Below are 27516 nucleotides of genomic sequence, written 5' to 3' on the forward strand. Positions count from 1 at the left end.
CTCTGCCTTTTAATTGGGGAACTTTACTACATTCAGTGTAATTATTAATATGAGTCATTTTATTTTAGTCTTTGTTTTCTCTTTGTCCCATCTGCTTTTTTTTTTGTGCTATATATTCCTCAAAACTTTATGCTTTTGTCATACATTTTGCTTTTATGTATATTACTGTATATTGTAATTAAGCTTCAAAAGTCAATTATTCTTGAAAGAAATTAAGAAATGAGAATACTTTGTCTACTCATGTATTTACTATTTCTTTAAAGAAATTAGGGAATTTGAATATTTTGTATCTACTCATATATTTACCATTTCTACCTTTATTCATTCCTTCATGAAAGTCAGGTTTCTATCTGATTTCCTTTCCCTTCATCATGAAGAACTTCATTTAACATTTCTTGTTGTACAAGTCTCTTGGTGATAATTACAGTTTTTGTTTTTATCTTTTGTTTATCTGATAATATAATTTGTCTTTATTTTTGAAGGATATTTTTGATGAATACAGTCAACTGTTATTTGTGGTAGTTATGTTCTATAAAGTCATGGAAAACACTGAATTAGCAGATACTGAATCGTCTCTAGGGGAAATAACAGGGTTAGGTTCCTGTGAACCTCTACTCATAGCATTTTTGTTACTGATCAGTATATAACTTTGTTTTAGGTGTGTTTCTATTTAAAGAAATACATTAATATAGATTGTTGACTCTTTAACATTGAACTCAAGGCCAGGCGCAACAGTGCTGTAACTCAGGTCTGAATGAACCGTATCTAACACACACTCACACGTTTCCTCTGTTAGGTACTTTACAGCCTTCTTGTGGTGAAGAACATTAGACAGCACTTAAGCACTGTGCTTAGGGGTCATACCAGAATCACAAACAAAAAGCATAAAAATCCAAACAGCAAGGCATTAAATGGACTGCTAAAAGAAAACTTGTTTACAGTCTGAGAGCCAAAATAAGAAGGTATAGGGTTGCCTTAATTGACTTCACCTGAGAATGTATGTTGGGGACTGGAGTGCTTGGCTGCTCTGCATGTGTCCACTGCTATAAGTACTGATTTTGGGGTAATTTAGTGAGTAGGCCAATTGGCAAATTAAGAAATCTGAATTATGAGGGTTGACTGGATGCAATTCTACGTTTTCAGTTGTTTTTTTTTTTATTTATTTATTTATTTTTATCATTTTAAAGTATTCTTTGGATTGCATTGTTTCCAGTGATAGGTCGGGTCATTCTTTTTGTTGTTCACCTGACTTTTTCCTCTGTTTTAAGATTTTTCTGTGTTTGGTTTTCAACAATTTGATCTCTACAAAGTACATCTTTGTGGGTTTTTGTTTATCCTACTTGGGGTTCATTGAGCTTCTTGTATCTATGGATTGGTATTTTCTATCACAATTGTCAAATTTTAAGCCATTATATCTTAAAATTTTCCTTGCTTCAGCCATTATTGTCTTTTTGGGGGACTCCAGTTATGTGTATACTTTAACTGATTGATTGTCTCATAGGTCATTGAGTCTTCATTTTTTTTCCTCCAGCTCTTTTTTTTTTCCCTTTTCTTTTTTTCTTTTTCTTACTATGCTTCAGTTTGGATAGTTTCTCTTGCTCTTTCTTCAGGTTCATTAATCTTTTCTTCTCCACTGTCCAGTTTGCTTTTAAACTCATCTAGTGAATTTTTCTTTTGATTAATGTAATTTTCAGTTATGGCATTTCCATTTGGTTTTTTTTCTAGTCCATGTTTCTCTACAAGATTTTCTATTCACTCATTGTCTGTTTTTTACTGACATACTTAGGGACGTTTTAAAGCTATTTTAATTTACATTTTAATATTCACTAATTTAACATTTATACTCTTTGTTTATATTGGCTATTTTTTCTTATTTATGCTCATTTTCTTGCTGCTTTTCATGTCCAGTAATTTTTTGCTTGGTACTGGTTGTCATGGATGTGGTGGTAGTTTTGTTCTGGCAGGCAATTGATTTGCTGGCAAATCATCTTGATCTTTTCAAGTCTTGATTTTAAAGTTAGGGTAGGTATAGAGCAGTTGCTGGCTGACTTTTTTTTTTTTTAAGGGCTGAGAAGTAAATATTTTAGGCTTGTGGATCATACAGGTTCTGTCTTAACTACTCATCTTTGCCTTTATAATGTAAAAGTAGCCATAGACAATACATCACATGAATGGACATGACTTCTTCTGGTACAACTTTGGCCCATGAACCACACTTTACTGACTCTTGGCCAAAGTATCCCTTACTGTATGTATATAGCAGTCCCACTCTTAATGTGTGCCTTTTCTGGAATCTCATTTTTATGCTTGGGGTGTTCATGAGGTCTCCGCTCTGGCTGGCCAAAACTTTTATTTTTCTTACTATTATTATTATTTTATATATTTTTATTGAATTATAGTCAGTTCACAATGTTGTGTCAATTTCTGGTGTACAGCACAATGCTTCAGTCATATAGGAACATACATATATTCATTTTCATATTCTTTTTCATTATAGGTACTACAAGATATTGAATATAATTCCCTGTGCTGTAAAGTATAAACTTGTTAATATATATATGTATAAAAGTATCTGCAAATCTCAAACTCCCAATTTATCCTTTCCTAACCCCTTCCCTGGCTAGTAACCATAAGTTTGTTCTCTATGTCTGTGAGTCTGTTTCTGTTTTGTAAATAAGTTTGTCTGTCTTTTTTTTTTTTTTCAATCCACATATAAGTGATATCATGGTATTTTTCTTTCTCCTTCTGGCTTACTTCATTTTGAATGACATTCTCCATGTCCATCCATGTTGCTGCAAATGACATTTTATTTTTTATGGCTGAGTAGTATTCCATCATATAAATATACCACAGCTTCTTTATCCAGTCATCTGTCGACGGACATTTAGGTTGTTTCCATGTCTTGGCTATTGTAAACAGTACTGCTATGAACATGGGGTACATGTGTCTTTTTGAATTAAGGTTCCGTCTGGATATATGCCCAGGAGTGGGATTTCTGGATCATAGGGTAAGTCTATTTTTAGTCTTTTGAGGAATCTCCATACTGTTTCCCATAATGGCTGCAGCAAATTACATTCCCAACAGTAGTGTAGGAGGGTTCCCTTTTCTTTACACCCTCTCTAGCATTTATCGTTTGTGGACTTTTGAATGATGGCCATTCTGACTGGTGTGAGGTGATACTTCATTATAGTTTTGATTTGCATTTCTCTGGTAATTAGTGATACTGAGCATTTTTTCATGTGCCTATTGGCCATTTGTATGCCTTATTGGAGAATTGCCTGTTTAGGTCTTCTGCCCATTTTTGGATTGGGTTGTTTGTCTTCTTCTTATTAAGTTGTGTGAGCTATTTATTCTGGAAATTAAGCCCTCATCAGTCTCATCTTTTGCAAATTTTTTTCCCATTCCGTAGGTTGTCTTTTTGTTTTGCTTATGGTTTCCTTTGCTGTGCAAAAACTTGTAAGTTTAATTAAGTCCCATTTGTTTATTTTGCTTTTATTTCTATTGCTTGGGTAGATTGTCCTAGGAGAACATTGCTGCGATTTATGTCAGATAATGTATTGCCTATGTTTTCTTCTAAGAGGTTTATAGTGTCTTATGTTTAAATCTTTAAGCTATTTTGAGTTTATTTTTGTGTGTAGTGTGAGGAGTGTTCTAACTTTATTGATTTACATGCAGCTGTACAGTTTTCCCAACACCATTTGCTGAAGAGACTGTCTTTACTCCATTGTATGTTCTTGCCTCCTTTGTCAAAGATTAATTGACCAAAAGTTTGTGGATTTATTTCTGGGCTCTCTATTCTGTTACGTTAATCCATATGTCTGTTTTTGTTCCAATACTATGCTATTTTGATTACTGTAGCTCTGTAGTATTGTTTGAAACCAGGGAGGATCATTCCTCCAGCTTCATTCTTTTTCATCAGTAATGCTTTGGCAATTCTGGGACTTCTGTGATTCTATGTAAATTTTAGGGTTATTTTAATTCTGTGAAAAATGTCCTGGGTAGTTTGATAGGGATTGCATTAAATCTGTAGTTTGCTTTGGATAGTATGGTCATTTTAACAATATTAATTCTTCCAATTCAAGAACATGGGATACCTTTCCATTTCTTTAAGTCATCTTTAATTTCCTTAGTCAGTGCTTTGTAGTTCTCCACATAAGTCTTTCACTTTCTTGGTCAGATTTATTCCTAAGTTTTTTTTTTTTTTTTGAATGCAATTTTAAAAGGGATTGTTTCTTTACTTTTCCTTTCTTATATTTAATTGTTAACATAAAGAAATGCCACTGATTTCTGTATGTTAATCTTGAATTCTTTTATTAGTTCTAATAGTTTTTGTGTGGAACCATTAGGGTTTTCTATATATAGTATCATGTCATCTGCATATGACAATTTTACCTCTTCTAATTTGGATCCCTTTTATTTCTTTTTCTTGTCTAATTGCTATGGCTGTGACTTCCAGTATATACTGAATAGAAGTGGTGAGAGTGGGCATCCTTGTCTTGTTCCAGATTTTAGCAGAAAGGCTTTCAGTTTTTCACTGTTGAGTATTGGCTGTAGGTCTGTCATAAAAAGTTTTAGTATGTTTAGATATGTTCCCTCCCTACGCATTTTGGTAAGAGTTTTTATCATAAATGGGTGTTGAATTTTATCAAATGCTTTTTCTGCATTTATTGAGATGATCATGTGTTTTTTGTTGTTTCTCTTGTTGATGTGGTGTATCACATTGATTTGTGTATGTTGAACCATCCTTGTGTCCCTGGGATGAACCAAACTTGATCATGTATGATCTTTTTTATGTGTTGTTGGATTCTATTTGCTAATATTTTGTTGAGGATTTTTGCATCTATCTTCATCAATGATATTGGCCTATAGCTTTCTTTTTTGGTAGTGTCTTTGTTTGGCTTTGGTATTAGGGTGATTGTGGCTTCATAGAATGAGTTTGGAAGTATTCCCTCCTCTTCAGTCTTTTGGAAGAGTTTGAGAAGGATTGATATGAGCTCTTCTTTGTATGTTTGATAGAATTCCCCATACACAACCTAACCTACCACCTAAAAGAATTAGAAAAAGAAGAACAAGCAAATCCTAAAGTCAGCAGAAGGAAAGAAATAATAAAGATCAGGGAGGAAATAAGTAAGAAATTAAAAAAAAAAAAAAAAGAAAACAATGAAACCAAGAGCTGGTTTTTTGAAAGAGTAATAAACAAAATTGACAAACCTTTGGCCAGGCTCACCAAGAAGAAAAGAGAGAGTGCACAAATAAAATAAGAAATGAAATGGAGAGATTGCAACCAACACTACAGAAATACAAAAAATCTTAATAGAATACTATGAACAACTATATGATAATAAATTGGACAACTTAGCAGAAATGGACAAGTTTCTAGAAACATACAGTCCACCAGAACTGAATCAAGAAATGGATCATTTGAACAGACCAATCACTAGAAGTGAAATAGAATCAGCAATAAAAGAAAAAAACCTCCCTGCAAACAAAAGTCCAAGAACAGATGGGTTCACTGGCGAATTCTGTCAAACATACAAAACTTTTAGGTCAGGTCTTCCAGCACAGTCTGACCTCCAGAATACCCATTCAATTCACAATTCTATCATAGATTTGCCTGCTGGGTCTTAGTAAGCCTCGGGCTGCATATGTGCAGCATAGTATTCAGCCAAAGTTTTAAAGGGAACCTCTATCCAGATTTCTGGAGCTTCTTTTTCTCTGAAACTTTCCTTTGTATGTCACCCTGCCCTACAAATTCCGGACAGCCTCCTTAGCTCAGCAAGAGTGAAGTATTCTTGGGCCCCTCTTCCATGTGCTGTAAACAGAAAGTGCCTCCAGACAGAAAGCCTCTGGTGTGCATCCCTCTTCTCAGGAATCACACCCTTGTACTGCCTGTGGTGCAATGTCTCAGGATGGTTGCTTCATACATTTTGCCCGCTTTTACAGTTATGTTGGGTTAGCCTGATAAAATTACTTTTCTAGCTAAGAGCACAGTTCTTCTATTTGATATTAAATGTAGTTTATTTTCCTTGTTCTTTAAATTAGGTATGATTTTACTGACCAATTATACTTTTGATTAATAAATTTTAAAGTGAACAATTTCAAGGAAAATACTCAGTATAAGAATGTGTGGACATTGATGAGATTGTGATAGCATACGTGTTTTTTGAATTGAGCAGTAATAAACTTAAAACTGATGCCATTTTTACTTTTTAAAATAATGATTTACTTTAAAAAAATAAAAGAAATCTCTTTAGTGAATAATTTTGAAACTGATTCTTACGTGATGGAAGTAATTAGCATTCAAAATATGTAGCCCTGAAACAGTCTAAACTTATATTGTAGTTTTAGGTTTAGGTAAGGAAAAGAACCTAGCATTAGGGCCAATTTGAGAAAATAGATCATTTGGAAAATGTTTTTGTTTTGTGAATGGTGTGCATTTTTCATACTGTCATTATAGGTAGTTCAGTGATTCTATTCATTTTACTGAGGGTAATAAGCAAATAATTGTATATCTGATTATAGTGACAAAGTTAAATTATAATTTTCTAGCTTTGTCATTAACTTAAGCTATGTGACCTTGGATAAGTTCATTCTCTGAGCTTAGGTAACTGGAAATGTGGTGGGAAATTAACAAAAATAAGGTAAGGACTTAAAATAAGTTTTAAAGAAAATTAGTGAGGCTGAATATGGTGAATTTGAACTTCACTGGGTGTCAACATTCAGATATGAAGGAGGGGGAAGCATGGGTTTGGTTAGGAAGAAGTTTGGTTAGCATAGATGACATGTAAGGAGCTGTTGAGATAAGTTTAGACAGGTAAATTGGGGCTATATTGTGCAGGGCCTCATATCTGACTGTTTTTGGTATAACTCAATGTATAACCAGGAGCTTTTAAATGTTTTCAAGCAAGAAAATATATAAAATTATCCTTTTAGCAGTATTAATTTGATGGCTGTAGAGGAAAGACTTAATAGGAGATCTCTGGCTTCCCTTTTGCCTATTTTTTAGTGAAAACTTGGTAAGTTTTTAAAAAACATACCATTATGTTTTTACTTACTGTACATATAATTAAATCCTTACTATTTATTTCTTCTGGTGCTCTGTTCAGACAGCACAAATGAGATTGATGACTAAGGTTTTAATTTCATTCAGTAGTTAGAATTTGGCGTTATGAGTAGATCATAGAAAGGGGGACTTGTTTATCTTTCTTGTAAGCCTAGTATTATAAGTATATATAACATATCTCAGTAATTCAGAATGTTATACTTTTTACTTAATATAGGATCTCTGATTATAAAATAGTTTATTCAGTTGTGAAAGTCAAGTTAGGGTTTTTTTTTTTTTTTTTTTTTTAACAGAAAAAGGAAGAACAAAGTCAGTTTTTTTTCAAAACAAGAAATAAAGGGTTTTTAGGTGTTTTAGCCTTAGGATTTGGTAACTTTTATGATATATAAGTGTATCTACATATATGTACATTTTATAAAATCTCATAAGGCAGCATGTCTTACTGGTTTGGATGAGTGGCCCGTCCAACCTATTGTTCTAGGTTACAGGAGACTCTTAAATGGATTTCCCTTTACCACCTCATCTAAGAATCCTTTAGATATGACATCATGCCTAGTATGAATTTGTCTAAAGTTTATGTGACATTGTGAATTTAACTCACCTATTCAACAGGAGGAATGCCCTTGGAAGGCAAGTCTGTGTTCATGATAGTCACATCTCTGATTTTTTTTCTATTGATCAGCCTTGTCTAGCTTGTTCTTCCAGATAGAAGTGTTCAGATTTGTTAGGTCGTCTATACTAAAGGAATACCTCCTGTCATCACTCAGGCTATTTCAAAATGTCTTTTGCTAGAGGCCTTTCTTTAGTGTAAACCACAGATCTTTAGCTGAAGCTATCCCAACTGCAGGTATAAAATGGCATCGTGCAAAGTTAATATATCAATATACAGAGTATTAGTTGGCTTGGGCTGCCTTACCCAAATACCATACACTAAGTGGCTTAAGTAACATAAATTTTATTTCTTACAGTTATGAAGGCTAGGAAGTCCAAGATCAAAGTGTAGGCAAGTTAGGTTTCATTCTGAGGCCTCTTCTTGGCTTATAGGTGGCTGCCTTCTCACTGTGTGCTCATATGACCTTTCCATGTGACCGTTGCTCCACCTTCATGACCTCATGTATTCCTAATTATCTCTGAAGGCCCCATTTCCAAATACAGCACATTGGATCTTAGGGCTTCAACATAATGAATTTGGGGGAACACAAGTATTCAATTTATAGCGTATAACATATGGGGTTAAGAAAGTGGGCTCTGGAGTTGAATTGCCTGAGTCTCACTACTTACTGAGTGAGCTACTTAACTTCTCTGTCACTTTTTTTTTTTTTTAATCTGTTAAATGGAGGCTGTTAACAATAACACTTAACAACAAAGGGTTGAAAGGAGTAAAATGAGTTCTTGCATGTAAATCACTTAGAATAACAAGTAGAGAATATTTGTGAATTCTGAAAGTGTTTTCTGAATTGAATAATGCCAGTAAAAAAAGATTAAGCAAGAGTAGTTATTAATTTTATTCAAATGCATCTTTTAAATTTTTGGCTTGATAATGGTAAGATAATTTACCTCTCTGAAAATGTGAGTAAAAGCTTTGGATGCAGTATGATAAATGAAATTTAGTATCTTAAAACCAGTTTGGCTTATGAAGTTTCTTTAACATAAACACATTGCCTGTTGAAAAATGTTAGGTTCTATAGATATCATTTAATCAGCTTTATAATATATATAATTTAATCTGGATTAATGATGCTACTAATGGTACTACTTTTTCTTTTCTGTCTTGGCTTTTTCTCTGTAGGTAAAGTTTTGTTTTAACTCATTACAAACTGAACCCCTTGCTTGCTCCTCTTATCTTTAGTCTCCTTTCAACTCTGTCTTTATTTCTCCTGAGGTTATATTCTATTTGTTTTTCAGATGAGACACTTTTTGCTCTTCCTGCTGCATCTGAGCCTGTGATACACTCCTCTGCAGGCAAGTTCTTCCTGCTAGCCTTTATCCTCTGTGTATTCTAACTTTAACTTTTTAGTTATGTTAACTCTGTGCCTAGTATTTTGAATATACTAAAATCAGCATGGTTCCAAGAATGTTTATCTACCGACAAAGTTGAAATTTGCATTTTATATGCTATGACCAAGAGAGAAATGGGTAGAAACCCAATTAATAATTGGAAATTGTAAGGAATTCTTGGACCCTTGATTTATGTTTACATATTGACTGGTCATTGTCACCAAATGTAGTTCACTTGCTTATAGTTGTCAGGCTCTCATAGAAATGAATGCCAGTCTATGGCATTTAATTATCCAGGACCCTTTCTTTCCTATACTGTCAACCAAACTCTTCTCAATTCCTTGTTTCTTCCTCTCAAACTAGTTAAAAGTAATTTTTCTCATTTAATTGTACGTGAGGTTTTCCTCAAAGACTTGATGTCTTTGCATGGCATATAATTGCTTCTGTAGTCTTGCACATGTTTTATTGACAATAGTTTTAATTTTTTTCAGTAACGATTCAGTCTACTTGATGATTATTTATTAACTAAATGTTAATTAGCATTTAATTTTAGTTAACAGTAAGTCTTTACTAACACTATTTTGAATCTGTCATAAAACTTGGATTACCTCTGAGAACACTGGCATTCTCTAACTTTCCTTTTTGTCCATGGTCACAGAAAAAATTATGGATTTGAAGGAGCAGCCAGGTAACACTGTTTCCACTGGTCAAGAGGATTTTCCATCTGTCCTGCTTGAAACTGCTGCTTCTCTTCCTTCTCTGTCTCTCTCAGCTGCTTCTTTCAAAGAACATGAATACCTTGGTAATTTACCAGCAGTACTACCTACTGAAGGAACGCTTCAAGAAATTTCAGATGAAGCTTCTAAAGAATTCTCTGAGAAGGCAAAAAAACTATTTGTAGACAGAAATTTAACCGAGTTTTCAGAATTGGAATACTCAGAAATGGGATCATCACTTAGTGGCTCCCCAAAAGCAGAATCTGCCATAATCGTAGCATATCCTAGGGAAGAAATAATGATGAAGAATAAAGATGAGGAAGAGGACTTAGTTAGTAATAAAATCCTTCATAGTCAGCAGGAGTTACCTGTAGTCCTTACCAAATCAGTTAAAGAAGACAGAGTTATGTCTCCAGAAAAAACAAAGGACAGTTTTAATGAAAAAGGAATTGCAGCAGAAGCTCCTTTGAGGGAGGAATATGCAGACTTCAAACCATTTGAGCAAGTATGGGAAGTAAAAGATACTTATAAGCAAGACAGTGATATGTTGGCTGTTGGAGGTAATATAGAGAGCAAATTGGAAAGTAAAATGGATAAGAAACGTTTTTCAGATAGCCTTGAACAAACAAATCATGAAAAAGATAGTGAAAGCAGTAATGACGATACTTCCTTTCCCAGTACACCAGAAGCTATAAAAGATGGTTCAGGAGCATATATCACATGCGCTCCCTTTACCCCAGCAACAACTGAAAACATTTCAACAAACATTTTTCCTTTGTTGGAAGATCCTACTTCAGAAAATAAGACAGATGAAAAGAAAATAGAAGAAAAAAAGGCCCAAATTGTAACAGAGAAGAATGCTAGCACCAAAACATCAGACCCTTTCCTGGCGGCAACACAGGAGTGTAAGACAGATTATGTTACAACAGATAATTTATCAAAGGTGACTGAGGAAGTAGTGGCAAACATGCCTGAAGGTCTAACCCCAGATTTAGTACAGGAAGCATGTGAAAGTGAATTGAATGAAGCTACAGGTACAAAAATTGCCTTTGAAACAAAAATGGACTTAGTTCAAACTTCAGAAGCTATGCAGGAGTCACTTTACCCTGTAGCACAACTATGCCCGTCCTTTGAAGAATCTGAAGCTACTCCTTCGCCAGTTTTGCCTGACATTGTTATGGAAGCACCATTAAATTCTATAGTGCCTGGTGCTGGTGCTTCTGCAGTGCAGCCCAGTTCATCACCATTAGAAGCTCCTCCTTCAGTTAATTATGAAAGCATAAAACTTGAGCCTGAAAATCCCCCACCATATGAAGAGGCTGTGAGTGTATCACTACAAAAAGCACCAGGAATAAAGGAAGAAATTAAAGAGCCTGAAAGTATTAGTATAGCTGTTCAAGAAACAGAAGCTCCTTATATATCTATTGCATGTGATTTAATTAAAGAAACAAAGCTCTCTACTGAACCAACTCCAGATTTCTCTAGTTATTCAGAAATAGCAAAAGTTGCACAGCCGGTGCCTGATCATTCTGAGCTAGTTGAAGATTCTTCACCTGATTCTGAACCAGTTGACTTATTTAGTGATGATTCAATACCTGAAGTTTCACAAAAACAAGATGAAGCTGTAATACTTGTGAAGGAAAACCTCACTGAAAGTTCATCCCAGTCAATGATAATAGAACATGAAAACAAGGGAAAACTCAGTACTTCGCCATCACCTGAAGGGGGAAAGCCATATTTGGAATCATTTCAGCCCAGTTTAGATACCACAAAAGATACCTTACCACCTGATGAAGTTTCAACATTGACCCAAAAGGAGAAAATTCCTTTGCAGATGGAGGAGCTCAGTACTGCAGTTTATTCAAATGATGGCTTATTCATTACTAAGGAAGCAAAAATAAGAGATAGTGAAACATTTTCAGATTCATCTCCAATTGAGATTATAGATGAGTTCCCTACATTTGACAGTTCTAAAGCAGATTCTTCTCCTACATTAGCCAGGGAATACACTGACCTAGATGTATCCCACAAAAGTGAAATTGCTAATGTCCAAGATGAAGCTGTGTTACTGCCTTGCTCAGAATTACCCCATGACCTACCTTTCAAGAATGTACAACCTAAAGATGAAGATAAAGGTCATGTTCCAGATGATTTCTCCAAAGATAGGGCCGATAGTTCAAAGGTGCCCTTACTGCCTCCAGATGTTTCTCCTTTGGCTGCTCAAACAGAAATAGGCAGTATAGTTAAACCCAAAGTTCTTGTGAAAGAAGCTGAGAAAAAACTTCCTTCTGATATAGAGAAAGAGAACAGATTGCCATCTGCTATATTTTCAGCAGAGCTCAGTAAAACTTCAGGTAATCAATCCATACATTATTTTGTGTTTTCTTACCACCTTTTGACTTATAGAACATTCCATTACATTTTATGTAATATATTGCATTTCTAATGTCTAATATATATCACATTGATAAGAATTTTTCACTGCCTCAGTTAAACGTTTCAGTGCTTTTTGTACTCTTGCACTCATCACTCATCCTTGCTCTTAACTTTTCCACATAATTATTCATTGGTCATTTTTATATTGTACCATGGAACTAGAAAAAAATTTTTGTTAGAATTGGCTTCAATGTCTGTTCTCTTCAGTGTTTCCTGATAGCATGAAGAGCAAGAGGTATTAAAACAGAATATTGTCAGATGTATTTATTGTTTCCCAGAAATTCCTTTATTTTAAATTTTTAATGAAAGGTTTCTGTAACATATTTCTATTTCAATATACTGCAGTAACTTCCAGTAATAGATATAAAGATAAGCATATTGAGTAGTAGACATTTCGTTAAGTGTAAATTGAGATATGCTATTATGAATTCTTTTAAAAAGTACTGATTTCTCATTTTTCTTTTGACTCTACATTTCCCACATACCTGATTTATGTAAAGTGAATTATACATGTGTTTTTTATTTAGCATTCTAATTTAGATGTGCTTTCTATAAAAAAATATGTAGTGGTTACTGTGTGTTTACTGAATATATCTATGTACTGAAGATAGGTAGTACTAGTGGCATAGAGACCAGTTTAGAGTTTGTTTATATAGTCTAAGAGGAGTTGATGAAAATTGAGACAGTGGGATGAACAAGGAGACAGTACTTAGTTTTTGATTGGAATCAGACATGCAAGATAAGTGGTGGAGTTAAAGCTTACTAACCAGGAAATCTGGGTTCCTTGTGTGTTCAAATACATGGATGGCAGTATGAGAAACTGAGTTAGGGAACATAACAAAATAACATGGGCTTAATGGGACAAAAATCAGTTTTGAAAATGTTGCTATTAAGGTACCAAGAGATATCCAAGAATGATGGATATTGTACATATGAAGCTCTTGAGAGAGACCTTGGCTGTGTGTATATTTACTATGGGCTCAGAGATAGTAATTAAAAGTCACAGACATTAATTAGGGAGATCAGAGGGAAGAGGAAGATTTAAAGGTAGCAGAATTGGTCAACATAATCAAATACAAGAGAGCTCAGTTGAGAAAAGGATTAGGAATTTGTCAAAAGGGAAGGAAGGTGTTGTCATGTCAGTGGCAGGTAGTGTGAGTGGGCTGGGCTAGCGTTGAGTTGAGGCACGAATGGGACTTGAGCAAACTACTGAATGTTGACAATTTTTAAGAAGTTTGAGAATGGAGAAAGTGTTAGCAGGCACGAGGGAAAGTACGAGGTTGAGGAAGGTAGGAGTGCAAGTCTGATTAAAGGTGCACTTAGTCAGCAGGGGATGGAATGAGATATAGAATTTAGATGGACAAATTATATAGAGGAAGAAGGATTTTGAAAGACTTGTAGTGAGTGGAAGGAAAAGTATAGCTGTTGATACTGCTAGGGTTTTATGGCTGGAAGTTGATGATTTGTGTTTATTGTTTAAAAAAGTATGTTAGGTCATTTGTTGAGAATGAACTGGAACATGCTTGGGTGGAGATCTGAGATACCTTCTGACTAGGGAAGCAAAGGTATTGCACTAGGAGCCCAGTCAAGGTTGAAGGATGGTCTGTGTGGTAGGGTGACTTTTCTTTGACTGTGCCCAATCGCCTGGGTATGGGTTCAGAGAAGGTAAATGCTTGTATGAATTCAAGATTGTGTTTTGTTAGATGGGCCCAGAGAAGGACAATGAGTCAAAGGAGTTAAGGATAGTAGCAAGCGTAGTTTGATGTGCTGGACTGTGGCATCTAAGTTGAAGAATATAAAGAGGAGAGGAGAGGCAGTTGATAGATAAGAAAGTAGAAGGTCAAAGAACTCGAGTTCTAAATTAGATCTAAGAAGCAAGAGTAGTAGGAGTGAAAATACGAACACCAGAATGATAGGAGGTGTGGTCAAAGTAGGATTATGTGTGTGTATATATGTGTTAGATGTTGAATTTAGAATTCCAGGTTGATTATAATGTCCAGGGTTTGGACATGAGGCAAGGGCTAAAACTGAGTGGGGCAGAGGTTGCTAGAGGTGAGGTGAAGTAAACTGTGAAGCCAGGATGTTGGATTACTCTTACACATGACATTGGAGTCACCCAGGATGATGGCAGGACTTGGGTTGGAAAAGAAGGTTAGGAGCTAGGGACAAGAGACTTTGGTAAAGGGCAGTGAAGCAACTGGCAGGGTGGTAGATAGAAGCAGTAAGGAAAGAAAGACGTAGCTAAATAGCTAAGGTTTTTGCCCAGCGCCCTGAAATAGTAGTCTGGAAACAGCATTGGTGAACAAGAAGAGCACTGGCCTCTCCTCCTCTCTCTTGGTGCGTAGTGTATAGGAGAATAAAAAGTCTCCATTTAGAGAGTTCCACGGGAAAGCAGTATCCTCAGGGAAGACCCAGGTTTTAGTGAACGGACGTAAAATGGCAGGAATATTCACGAAAGACATTGAAGGTTAGAGGTGGTTCATAGGGGAATGGGGATTTCAAACAGCACAGCCAAGTGGTATAGGAGAGAACAGTAGGGAAGCGTCTGGGAAGCCCAGAGCAGCATGGTGATGAAAGCATGGGTGAAGACCACGGATAAGCAGTGATGTGTGAGCAGTTGTTTTAACAGCCTGTGCTGTCCAGTTCCCTCTACCCTGACACTCCCTCTCAAAACTTAATGCTAGCAGTCCTCTGGTACATGGGGGCACTCAGGTATTTCAGAAGTCAGCTTTTTCTTGGGTTGGCTTTACTAGACCTAGGATCTTGGCCTGTAGCCAGTTTAGAATTAAGGAAAGAAAAGAGGGCAGAGCCTTTGAAGACCAAGTAGGGGATGATTGAATAAGGAAGTATAAGCAATAGTTGAACTATTGCTATAATAGTTCTTTACAAAATAGTTACTAATGTCTTTTCTGTGAGAAATTGTGACCTATGCTGCTTTTACTCAAACTTTTGATATGAACTATCATAGCAGCTAACCAGAGAATAGAAAATTATTTGGATACACTAAATGTGTCTACTCTACAAAAGTCATGGAAAGGGAAACCAGTGTGGTGTAGTAAAAATAATATAGATAACATGAGTTTTAGTCTTGGCTGTACCACTGACAACCACTTTATCTGTCTCGAGGTTAGTTTCATTTTCTGTAAAAGGAAGGGGATTATATTAGGTCCTTGCAACTTGATGGTTTCTTTGACTTAATTTTAAGTAGGTAAGTAGTTTAGTGTGCTTTATACTAAGCAGTGTGCTAATTGTGTGTGTGGGGGGGAATAAAGACTAAGACAAAATCTTGCCCTCATGCAACTTTGTCAGCTGATGGAGACAGACTGGTAAGAACATAGCTAAACATTATAATATGTGTTATAAGGGTACAGGTGCTTCCCTGTCTTCCTGAAAATGTGGGCTCAGTGTTAATGAAGTCACATGTACCAAAATGCAGCAAGAGACTGACAGGATTACCATTGGAAGGCTCTATTCTTGACTAATGATTTTCTGTATCTTTGTTTATGATATATTTAGGTGTTTTTAAAAAAAGATTCTGGGTCTTATTATTGAATATACAGTTAAACATGAAAACATTGATAAGTATTAAATAATAAATAAAACTTCCTCAGATAATTTATTAGCTCCAATTTGCTCTCCTTGTTTTCTTGAAATGACATTTGTAGACAGAATTCTGTTTTAATTTTGAGAAGAAAGACTGATTTTGTAAGACAAATGAGCAGGATATTATGGTGCAGACTTTGATACCTTATTGATATTTTTGAATACAACTTGTTATGAGAAAAATGAATACTAGTCTTCCTCTTTTGCCTTGATAAAGTTATTTTATCAAACTATTCTTAATAATTAAATATAAATGCTGCTTTTTCTCAGTTCATAATTAAGAACATTTGTTCTTTTTCTTTCACTGTACTTTATTGTTTAGAGGCTCAGTATTTCCTGTATGTTCTCTGTTTACTTTTTAAAAAAAAATCTGTAGCTAAAGATCTGTTTTTGGTACCCTGATGGTTTCCATTTTTGTTTAAAATATATTATGGCTATCACTGGCACTTTAATTTTTCACTTTCCACTCATTTTAAATAAAAATGTATAAGTTAGAATATTCTAATTATTGTGTAGATTTATACTACTATAGGTCCAGATAATGAAACTTCTGAAAGGAATAGTTAACTGATAGGCAGCACTACCAGATGACAATTAAAATGTTTTTCTCAGATGAAACATGGAAGTCTCAGTTTGTCACAGACTGATGGTTTAGGAATATAAGTATATAATGATTGGAAGTGGAAGACCATCAACACACACTAAGGGAACAGAGAGGCTAGCTCTTCTTTGGGGTATTACGAATGGCTTCACAAAGAGAGAATCCTTTGAAAGTTACAGTTAACAATTGTGAGTAAACATAGAGAACTGTTTATTTATATAAATATGATTAAAGTTTTCCAGATCCTGTTTTGGTATATTTGGGGCAGATATACACACACACACACATACACACACATAGGTTTATATACACACACATACACACACACACACATACATGTGTATGTATATATATGTATGTCATGTATATATATGTATGTTATGGTCAGTATATAGAAACCTCCTCACTTGAAACTAGGGACCTAGATGGATTTGCAGACTGGCCCTGGGTGACTTAAGTGAAAAGAAACATTCAGGTTTATTCAGAACTAAACTGAAAAACCAATCTATGCTGAAGGAGAGTTTGATACATTATATGCTAAATTTTCTGTGACTGGAATTAAGCAGATTTTTTTTTTTTAAACCTGTGGTATCATTTAGAAGACTTTAAAAAAAAGATAATTGCTTTTTAAAAATTAACTTTCATATGGAAATAACTTCAAACTTAAAAACAATTGCAAAAAACTAGTACAAAGAATGTCTTATACTCTTCATCTAAATTTACCTACTAACATATCCCCATTTGCTTTATTATTTATGATCTATTTTTATGAATATGGATACATAGATACATCCTTTTTTTCTGAACAATTTAAGAGTAAGTTATATACATTCTGTTTTATTTCTTAGTACTTCAGAAGGGGACATTCTCTTACATAACCTCAGCACAGCTATTAACTTTATAAATTTACATTGATAAAATACTTTTTTCTAATCTACCACCCATATTCCAGTTGTGTTACTTGACCCAATACTGTTCTTTATATTGTCCTCTACTGGAAGGTCCAGTCAAAAGCCAAGTTTTACATTAAGTTGTTATGTTGCTTTTGGCTCTTTGAATCTGGAATATTTCCAGTCTTTATCTCTTATGACATTTTTGAAGAACACAGGCCCTTTCCCTTCTCCCTTTTTGGTAGAACATTCCTCATTTTGCATGTCTGATGTTTCTTAGTGATTAGGTTGAGTTTATGAATTCATGGCCAAAATGAAGATGATGTAGTGCCCCTCTTTATGGTATCTATCTGGAAGTACTTACTGTCAGTCCCTCATTGATAAGGTTAATTTAGACCATCTGGTCACGGTGGTTCCTCATTTCCTTTTTGTATAATTACTGTCTTTCTTCCTCCTTGACAACTAATAAGCAGTCTGATGGGGACACTTCAAGACCATGCATATATCCTGGCCTCCATCAGAGTTTCCTTCCTAGATTTAGTATCTGTTGATGATTCTTGTTTGATTCATTCTTTACCATTAAGTTTTCAAAATGATTTTTCAGTTCTGATACTTCCTCCACTTTTATCAGTCAACCCTGGCATTCTACTCTTAAGAGCTCTCCTTTTCCAATTAATTAATTAATTATCAGTATGGATCCATAAATTTCTCATTTCCCCCAGTGGTTTATAATTCATTACTATACTTAATTTTTTTGGTTGTAAATTGTCCCAGATTTGGAGGGCTCCCCTTCAAGTTGGCTCAAGGACATGGAGCTATCTTTCTTTTTGAGTGGAAAAGAAAGAACTTCTTTCTAGCATAGCAAAACATTGTAGGCTCATCTTTTGTCCACTCTGCCTCAGCCTGAAATTAACTATTTCTCCAAGGATCCCTTATTCCATTTAGTGATCGAGAGCTGGATGCTGTCGGTACCTTGCTAGTGTGGGGCCTTTCCATTGTAGTCCTTTCAGCAGACATAGGTAGGAAGTGCTTATATACGTATACAAATGAACATAAGCACATACACATATTTATGAAATCATAAGTACACAGATACCTCCATTCCAGAACATTCCCAGAGAACGATTTCTTCCTTCATTTTGTATTTGTACGTTCCTTCTATAGTGAGAACTTGGCTCCTAACACTACCAAACATTTAGTCGTTTATTTAATCCTTGAATACATCTAACATAGTTTCATAATGTTTTATAATTATAATAAATATAATAAAAGAATTCAGGATTATTTTACAGATCCATCTCCCTCAGCCCTGCCCAAGATTGAATGTATATATAGTCAAGTACAAGGTACTTGGATTAGTTTTATTTTCCCCTTTCCCTCTACTTTCCCCCACCTTCAGTGTGTTTATAATAGTCATTTGAAATAAAGTTAGATTAATTTGTTTTATTTTGCTTGCTTAAGAATTTTTAAAGACCAAGAAAAGTCAAATTCTTTGCATTTTACCTGGAAAGGGGAGACTACCATTTATGAGAAATCTTTTAAACACCCAAGCACTTTAATGTAGTCATCTCATTTAGTCTTCACCATAATCTGAAAGAAGGAACCATTTTATGGATGACAAAACCTAAATCTAGGGATGTTAAGAAACTTTCCCAAGGCTACATAGTAAGCACAATACTTTGGAGCTTCTACTGTGCTCCAGATGTCCAGTTAACTGTCTTACTTGTATTAGTTCTTACCTAATTCCACAAGGCAGATCTTTTTTCGAGTGGGTGAAGAACTGGGATGTCAGCTAGGTTTTGTTCCCTTCAGTTTCCCCATTTTGGAATAAGCAGTTACTGTCCTAAACTTAGCACACGACCAAGGTGCTGCTGCTTTTATTACATTGTGTTGGGGGCATTAACCAATGCAAGACATTTTTAAAAAGTTAGGAAAGTGGGTTACCATGTACATTTTCCACGTGGTCTCCCATAGATAGGGATGTCAGAATAGGGTAACATTCTGTTTCTTCCATGTGGAGACTGAGTAACTATTGTGGTGGACAACTGCTGTCTATGTTGTTGGTTAGGTCATTGGTAAAGAAAGGTGCTAATGTCTCCCATCTAAACCACTGAGACCTTTGATTTAATGATAGTGATTGCTTAGTACATGTTTGTTGGTTGCTTGGTTTGCTACTAATGCACAGAATATTTTCAGTTCATAATGAGCATATAGATTGTGTTTTGCTGATCTTTTGGTGAGTGAAATATAAACCAACCACAAGTTGATTGTTTATTATATATAGTTAAACTCTGTGCTATCTAGGAATAACCAAATAGTATTGCCATAATAAAGAACTCACTGAAAAATGGCCCCTTTATCTAGGTAAAGAATGGAAAATTATCTTTTGCCAGTTTACATATACTTCTTAAATATGTTCATGAATAAGTGCTTTCTTTTGATAGTGTTTTTGACTTAGAACATTTTTCTTATATTAATTTAAAAATTGGTTATATAGCCTTTAGGCTTTTTCACTAAAGCATTATAGGTAATACGTATTTTTGTTAAATTTTTAGTGAGCATATTTAGGATGCTTTTGATCATTAATAGTTGGACTTTGATTAGGACAGTGAGCAGTTAATCTTATAAAAGTAGAAATTTAAATACCCAGAAAAATGAAAATGTTAAACACATTGAGTAATAATATCTTTAACTGGAAGGCTTTTAGTAAATGTACAGTATAGCTAAATTAGAAACTGACTTATTAATAAAGTAGTTGATTATACTTAAATATGTGACATTGTCAAATTAGTATGGATTTATTTAGTGCTTACTATGAATCCAATACAGGTTGAAAATAAACATGAAATAAAACATAAAAGACATATAATATGGTTGAAAACTTCATTTTGGGCTTCTTACAGACCTAAGTTCTAATCCTGACTTTATCACCAATTAGCTGTATGACCTTGGGCAAATGTTTTAATCTACTTGAGCTTCAGTTAAGTTTAGTAGTCAGAATTTCTCTCAAGGATCTACTATCAGTGAAGTCAGGACAGCAGTAGTACATGAAGTAATCTGAAGTAATATATGCTCTTTATGCAAATTTGAGAAATAGAGAAAAGCATTGTGATAAAATTGTATTGCTTAGTCATAATCATTGCTAATGTTTTAGAATATATTCTTTTAGTCTATTTTCTATGCATATGGATACTTTATGAATACAGTGAAAAATGTTTTTCCATATTAGGATCATACTTTACACATTGTTTATAGCTTTAAAAAATTTTAGTACTATATAATGCCAACATTTCCATGTTTTTATTCTTCTGCTATATGATTATTTAATGCTTAGTGTTCCTTGCTTTGGGTATATTCCAATTTAACCAGTCAGTATGCTAGGACCCTTAGATTGTTTCTAGCTTTTTAATTTATAAATAATGCTGTTATTAACCTCTTTATATTTAAATGTTTTACATATCTCTGAATTACTCTTTTCCATAAATTACCAGAAATAAAACCTTAGGTAAATGGGTAGGAGCATTTTTAAGAGTTTTTTAAAAAATTGGCTGTCAGAAAACTTGTACTAATTTTTAACCCTTCTAATGGAGTAAGAAAACACCCATTTTTCTATTAATTACCAACAATTATTATTATTTTTTTTTTTTTGATAGCTAATGACTTCCCACTATACAGAGTTCAAAAAGTGTAATTACAGCGAGTCTTCCTGTCTTAGCAAACTACCTAGTACTCCTTCCTAGAGTCACCTACTAGGCCTTACTTAAGTATCCTTCCAGACATTCTGTACTTGGCTTTTTTATTTTTTTTAAACTTTTACCAGCTTTTGGTAGGTTACAGTAGTATCTTGCTGTTTTGAACTTTGATTATTAGTGGAGGTGAACACGTTCCACATATTTATTGGCAGTTTGTGTTGCTTTTGTGAATTGCCTGTTCATACCCTTTGCCCATCTTCAAATTTAGAAGTTCATCTCTTTCTGATTTTAGAAGTTCTTTATATACAGTGGATGTAAATTCTTACCATGTTACAGTTTTCCCTTAGTTTTCTAAACAATTTTTATTTCACTCTACATTTTAGTGGACATTTTTAGTTTTCATGTGGGAAATTTTTAAACTTTATATACTAATTTATAGTTTTAACTTCACATTTCATTCTTATCTATTTTTTAAAATTTATTTTATTTTTTGCAGGGGGAGGTTTATCTATTTATTTATTTTTAGAGGAGGTATGGGGAATTGAACCCAGGACCTCGTGCATGCTAAGCATGTACTCTACCACTTGAGCTATACCCTCCCCCTTCATTCTGATCTATTTAAAATTGATTTTGAATTCTGGTCAGAGATCATTTTATCCCACATGCCTTTTTGGTCTTGGAGTTGTTTTCCTATTCACATCATACTCTGATACAGTTCCCTAGTACCAGGCAACAATCCGAGGGAAGAGCCAGAAAATTGAGACCTTTTTTGCCAGATTGTATGCTTTGGGTTGGACAGTCAACTGTACTATGGGTGTTGGTGCCATCTAGTGTTGTAGATAGAGCATTCCATAGACCTCGTTTTCTATGACCATATGGAAATTCAGTTGGGCAGAGAAATTTAGTGAGTTGTGGATACTAATTTCATACTAATAAATGACTTTGCAAATGACTTTATAAAAGGATTTTGAATTTTGACACATTGTACTGAATCAAACAGATGCTTATATCATGTTACTAAAAACATTATGAAATGACCTTTAAGATTCCCCCAGACATGTACTTTAATGAAAACTTAGAAGTTTTAAAAGATCTGTTCAGAGCCTAATGACTGTTAAAGTTTTGAATTCCAAATCTAAAAATGTTTTGGATCTTTTGGAATATCTGTATATTTATTTTAGATTATAATATAAGAAATCAGTGTTTATTTGGTCTCATTGAATAGTATCACTTTCAGGTTTTTTCTGTATGGTTTTAAGTGTTCATTTAAGCAGCTTTTATGAAATTTTTATTGACCTTAAAGTGCTCATTATTTATTTGTCATTTTTAACTTGTATTGTCATTCATTTTCTAAATTAAAGTCTTCGTGTCTTAAGATTCAATTCAGTAAAGTTGAAGTGCTATAATTTAGTCCATAGAGGGCATTATGTTACAGCATATGATATTAAACAATTATTTAATACCTTTCAGTAATGAGACATACATTTATTTTCATACTTTTGTATAGCTCAGGATAATTAAACTTTGAAATCAGTTTAAAACTACTATGTAGCTATATATTTTTTTAATTAAAAAATCTTTTCTATTGCTGAAAAGTAGAGATAATTTTTTTTAGCTATCACGAATTATATACAAGCAATGCCCGATTTAGAGAGTAGCACTTCCAATCCAAGTGGCCACATCTTTCTCAACTTATTTCCCTTGAACTCTAAACATTGTAAAGCAAACAAAACAAAAACTTGAAGTGGAGGAAGGAAAGAAATGGAAAAGGAGGACCACCTTGGGAGAGCTGGCCCAGGTTACAGCTTACATACATATTGCTGCCTATTCCAAAATACAGTCCTCTACTCTGAAATCCTGCCACTTAGATACAAGCCAAACACACACAGACACACAGACACACACACACACACAATATTTATGAGGGTGTTACAGAGAAAGGAGGTTTTTTATACTTTAGTAGGAATTAATTTAATCATATAATTTTCCTACTAATGAGGTAAGTGCATTAAGAAAATGAGAGTTTTGATTTGAGATAGGACAGGAGAAATGTAGCTATTTTGAAGGGAGTTAGGTATATGCTTTTGAGGAGGTTTTGGTCATTGGTTTTTTTGTCATGGCTGGTACCAGGGATATGGACATTGAAGAATAAGAAGTTGCCAAGAACTCTGAACAGTTTATTTCAAAAGTTCTGTGTAAGGCTGATTTTGAGTTCAGGAAAAGAAGAATGTCGTCCGTCCGTCCCCGCCCCCCTCGCACCCACGATAGGCAGTAGGACTTAGAATTCAGACAGCACTTTTTTGATTGTATTATAAATAAAGGAATCTTTTGGGGACCCCTTCTTTGGAAGCGTTTATTTTGAAGGGAAAATATGTTCCTATTCCAAATAAGCAATGTGGGATGTGTCTGCTCTATTTGAAAATCATCCTTGAAATAATTTTTTTCATTTTTTTAAACAAAATGTTAAATATTTGAAGGAAAACAAAATAAATGATAAGTCTTTAACAGATTTATATTCTTTATTTGCTCATTAAGTTGGGATTTAATGTGGCACTATAAACTATCCATATATAAATTTTTCTCAGCTGAAGGAGAATAGTTACATAGCAAAGCATAATAATTTGTGTGTAGCGGGGAGGGGGGCGCTTCTGTTTAGAGGGTATTGAGTTGTGTAGAATTGAATGGTTTAATACATGTACTTTCTTAGATGAGTTTTACAGGCTTTGTCTTCTTGTGGTTTAACTGTTACATTTTTATCATAACAGTAAATAGCTAGCAGTTATACAGGGCCACTTTTTGTCAGGCACTGTCCTGAGGCCTTTTGTACACAGTGACTCATTTGATCCTTACAATAAGCCTAGCCCAGTGGCTTTACATTTTTAACAAATTTGTCTCATCAGATTTTCAAATTTAAGTACTTTTTCCTTAGTTTACCAAACTTGAAACAACTCTAGAAAGGGAAGGGACATAGCTCAGTGGTAGTGTGTGCTTAGCTTGCACACAGTCCTGGGTTCAATCCCCACTACCTACATAAAAAATAAAAACAAACCAAAAAAAAAAAAAACCACTCTATTTTTTAAAACTTTATAATAAAGAAATGGGCAAAATGTCAGCTGATTTATCTTAGCCAGTTTTTCCTATAAACTTACTAGCCTAAATTTGCAAAGATCATAAAAGTTAAAGAACTAGGTATCACTATATAAGGTCAAATTTTAGGGCTCCTATTTTGGCTTTTTAATCTGCCGGGGAGCTATTAAATATATTTAATGTTTAGATGAACGGGTTTTACACATCCTTGCTCTCTCAGATGATTTTTAAAAACTGTTGAACTAAGTCAAGTACCAGAATGTGTGAATAATATGAGTTGTAAATATCATTCGTCTCAAGAAATCTTTTTTCCTTCTATTAGTGTGGTAATCTCTGACTTAAAACAGTGTTTTGGTGCTGTTTTTTGAGTTCATTATTCTATAGCTAAAGTATTTATTGGCCTTCAGTCTTAAGGGATTCATTAATAGAAGATACTATTTTGGAAATATTATATACTTACTGAATAGTTTGGAATTTCTAATTATTGCATGGAGAGGCCAGACATTTTTTGCCATGATATGACTTAGTGACAGGATTCTCAAATATCACATTATGCAGAGATCCAATAAATAAAGTTTAAAGTTAAATATTAACTTTTGAGCTGAGAATACTAGACTGTCTTTAAAGATTGCTTTGCTTTATGTTTGGAGTTAGGTAGAGAGGGAAAGAACTGAGTCCTTGATATTCAGACCACTTCTGATATGAAGGATTTTGCAGCCCACACAGTTTTCCAGCAAGTTCAAAAAAATATACCTATTTCAGTGTAGTTGTAGTCTTAAGATGTATGTACTTTCATACACAGGCTCCACCTTATACTTCAACTTATCATGCATTTTAATATAATTTCACTGATTTGTCATTATATTTTGCCTTTCCTGCTAAGTCAGATGGTAGCATCAGTTAATGTTTAGTCAAGACATTCTGCACTGGAATGAATGCCAGTATTATAAAGTTGAACAAAAATCTCAAATTCCTTAGATTTGTTTTTGTGTTTATCAATAAAATTTTGATTTGGTCTTATGTCATTTTCCCAAAGCAAATGATATAATTAGCACGTGAATATTTCTCCTCAAGCCAGGAGTTTATTAATAGTACCTGCAGTGGTGTCTAATAGATATTTATTGAAAGATTGAGTTGGAACAGGTGATGATTAAGAATAATTGTTTATTTGTACATCTCTGGATTTCCATAATTAAAAAAGAAGAAAAACATAGCATTACATTGTAAATATGAAATTGCTGAAATTGAATAAAATCTTTTTTCTATTGAAGTAATATATATTCAGTAAAGATTGATAATTTGACTTTGTGATTCTCCTCTCATACTCTCATAAGGGTGCAAAATGCCGATAATTTAGGAGAAAGTAGGAAGAGATTCAGTATTTCCCAGGCTTGAAATTTAAGCTGCTACCCTTCATTGGATCAGTCCATTTTTATCTTACTGGGTAGCCATGAATTTTAAAGTTTTAAATGAAGCTGAAAACCAGCAGCATAATTTACCTATCCTTAAAACAAAACAAAAAAAACTGCACATGACTTAAAAAGCATTTCAAATAGATTCAGTGGTTAACTCTACTAGAAGAACAACCCTCTTTTCTTTCCTTTCTTTTGGTAGCCTGCCCGTCCCCCTGCAAAAGTAGCTCCATTTGGTGTGAGCAACAAGCAAAAGATTAGAACAATAAACAGATAGAAGAAGGACGTAGTGCCTGAGTATTAGTAGCCTAGTTACAGATTGCACTGCGTCAGACTGCTCCACACCCAGAAGGCATCAGGTGACTTCAGTCCTGCTGCAGTTGTGCAGCAGAGGAGACTGCAGACTTCGGTTGAGGAAACGGATATTTCATGTCTCAGGGGGTAGATTTTTGCAGTTACAGCTTTTCCGTTGGTATGCATAATTGGTAATTGCATCTGGAGGGCAGATCGTGAAAAGAGATGGACGGTCAGAAGAAAAATTGGAAGGACAAGGGTATATCTGCTTTTAAATCTTAATTCAGTTTTTTAATGTGACCAATAATACATTTCTGTGAATAAGCTTTGCAGTTTAGATATATTTTGGATTGAAAATGAAGCCTATGAAAGGTTTAAGAGTAAAGGATTAGAATAGCTATTTCAAATGTATTTTTACATTTGGTTATGTATGAGAAAATGTCACGCTGTTCTGTTTCACTGGCATTTGATTTAGTCTTTGCAGTTCTGTCGTTGATTAGGTTCTGTTCTTTAATCTTGCACACAGTAAACAGTATAGTTTTTTAATTGAAGTATAAAAAGATAAAAAGCAGATTTCTTTTGTATAGCACAGGGAACTATATTCAATATCTTGTAATAACCTTTAATGAAAAAGAATATGTAAACAGTATAGTTTTAATGTATTTCATTTGCTGGTCACTTTGGTGTGATAAATCTACACAGCCATCTTTGTATTCTATAATGACATTTTCTGTGATTTTTTTTTTTTTAAGCTGATTTGGTGTAGTTGAAATTCTATCCAAAGGTTTGTAGGTAGCAAGATCCTGCATTTGCAATAAGCCTGTTTTCTTTCGAAATCTTATTAAACCTTTGAAGTTACTACCAGTTCCCTTTTAATTAGATCATAATTTTGTATATCTTAAAATGGTTAAAATATATACACAGTATTTTAAATGTGTGTCTATATTTAAGTCACTAACCTTTGTCCTTGTAATAGCCAGTCAGTGATCTTGATCCCCTTTCCTCCCCTTTGAAAGCCCAGATCCTTTCAAGTCTCAGTGGATTGGGTTGTGTAAGAATTTAAGCCTGTAAGTGTACTAAATATTTTTAAAATATTTTATTATGTAGGTGGTTAAATGTGCCATTTTAAGAAAAAGGGAAGGTAGTAGGCTGTATATTTGACCTTATAATAAATTGTATTAAAAATTATTAGAGCTATTTTTAAGTAGTCCAGCGAGACATTCCATACAGGCGATTTTTTTTCTGCCCACATTCAAGTTTTATAGTTTTTAAAAAATGTTATGTATTGCTGTAGGAGATTCGTTAGCAGGACTGGTGATAATGTTTGTAAAAGCAGTATGTGGAGCTAATTACAGTAACCTTTACACCCTTTAAAAATTTTTTTGAATAAAGTATTGTGGGGAAAAGGTGAATTTAAGATTGAGTTTGTATTGAGACATCAGAATGATTTTATAGTTACAACTTAAAGAACAGAAAACAATACAGCTTTGGATTTTTACCTTTATGAATTTAATGAAATAAAGTTAAAAGAGAAGGATTTTTATCTCTTCATCCTTCTGACCATTAGCATTACAAAGTGAAAGGTGAATTGCTACACTAGTTTTTCTTTCTTTTTTTTTTTTTATTGAAGTGCTACACTAGTTTTTTATAAGTAAAAATAATAGTGATAACAGGACATAAATACAGCCTTTTAAAATAGGTGAAAAGTCACATCAGGGCCTACT

The 27516-nt window shown here is 34.0% G+C and overlaps 1 protein-coding gene across 4 annotated transcripts in view; it reads left to right on the forward strand.

The window, feature by feature from the left end:
• Positions 1-27516, forward strand: part of RTN4 (reticulon 4) — a 71944-nt gene that overhangs the window by 13352 nt on the left and 31076 nt on the right. The window contains exons 2-3 of one of the 4 annotated variants that reach the window (XM_031467041.2): positions 8969-9025; positions 9720-12131. The exons of 1 other annotated variant lie outside the window; for it this stretch is intronic. In XM_031467041.2, coding sequence (XP_031322901.2) covers positions 8969-9025; positions 9720-12131 — 2469 coding nt within the window. Of the gene's footprint in view, positions 1-8968; positions 9026-9719; positions 12132-25772; positions 26052-27516 lie in introns of those variants that run through there. 2 more of the 4 variants (XM_031467043.2, XM_010989740.3) reach the window with 2 other exon arrangements.

The sequence above is a fragment of the Camelus dromedarius genome, chromosome 15 (assembly GCF_036321535.1).
Source record: "Camelus dromedarius isolate mCamDro1 chromosome 15, mCamDro1.pat, whole genome shotgun sequence".
In the NCBI taxonomy this organism is placed as follows: domain Eukaryota; kingdom Metazoa; phylum Chordata; class Mammalia; order Artiodactyla; family Camelidae; genus Camelus; species Camelus dromedarius.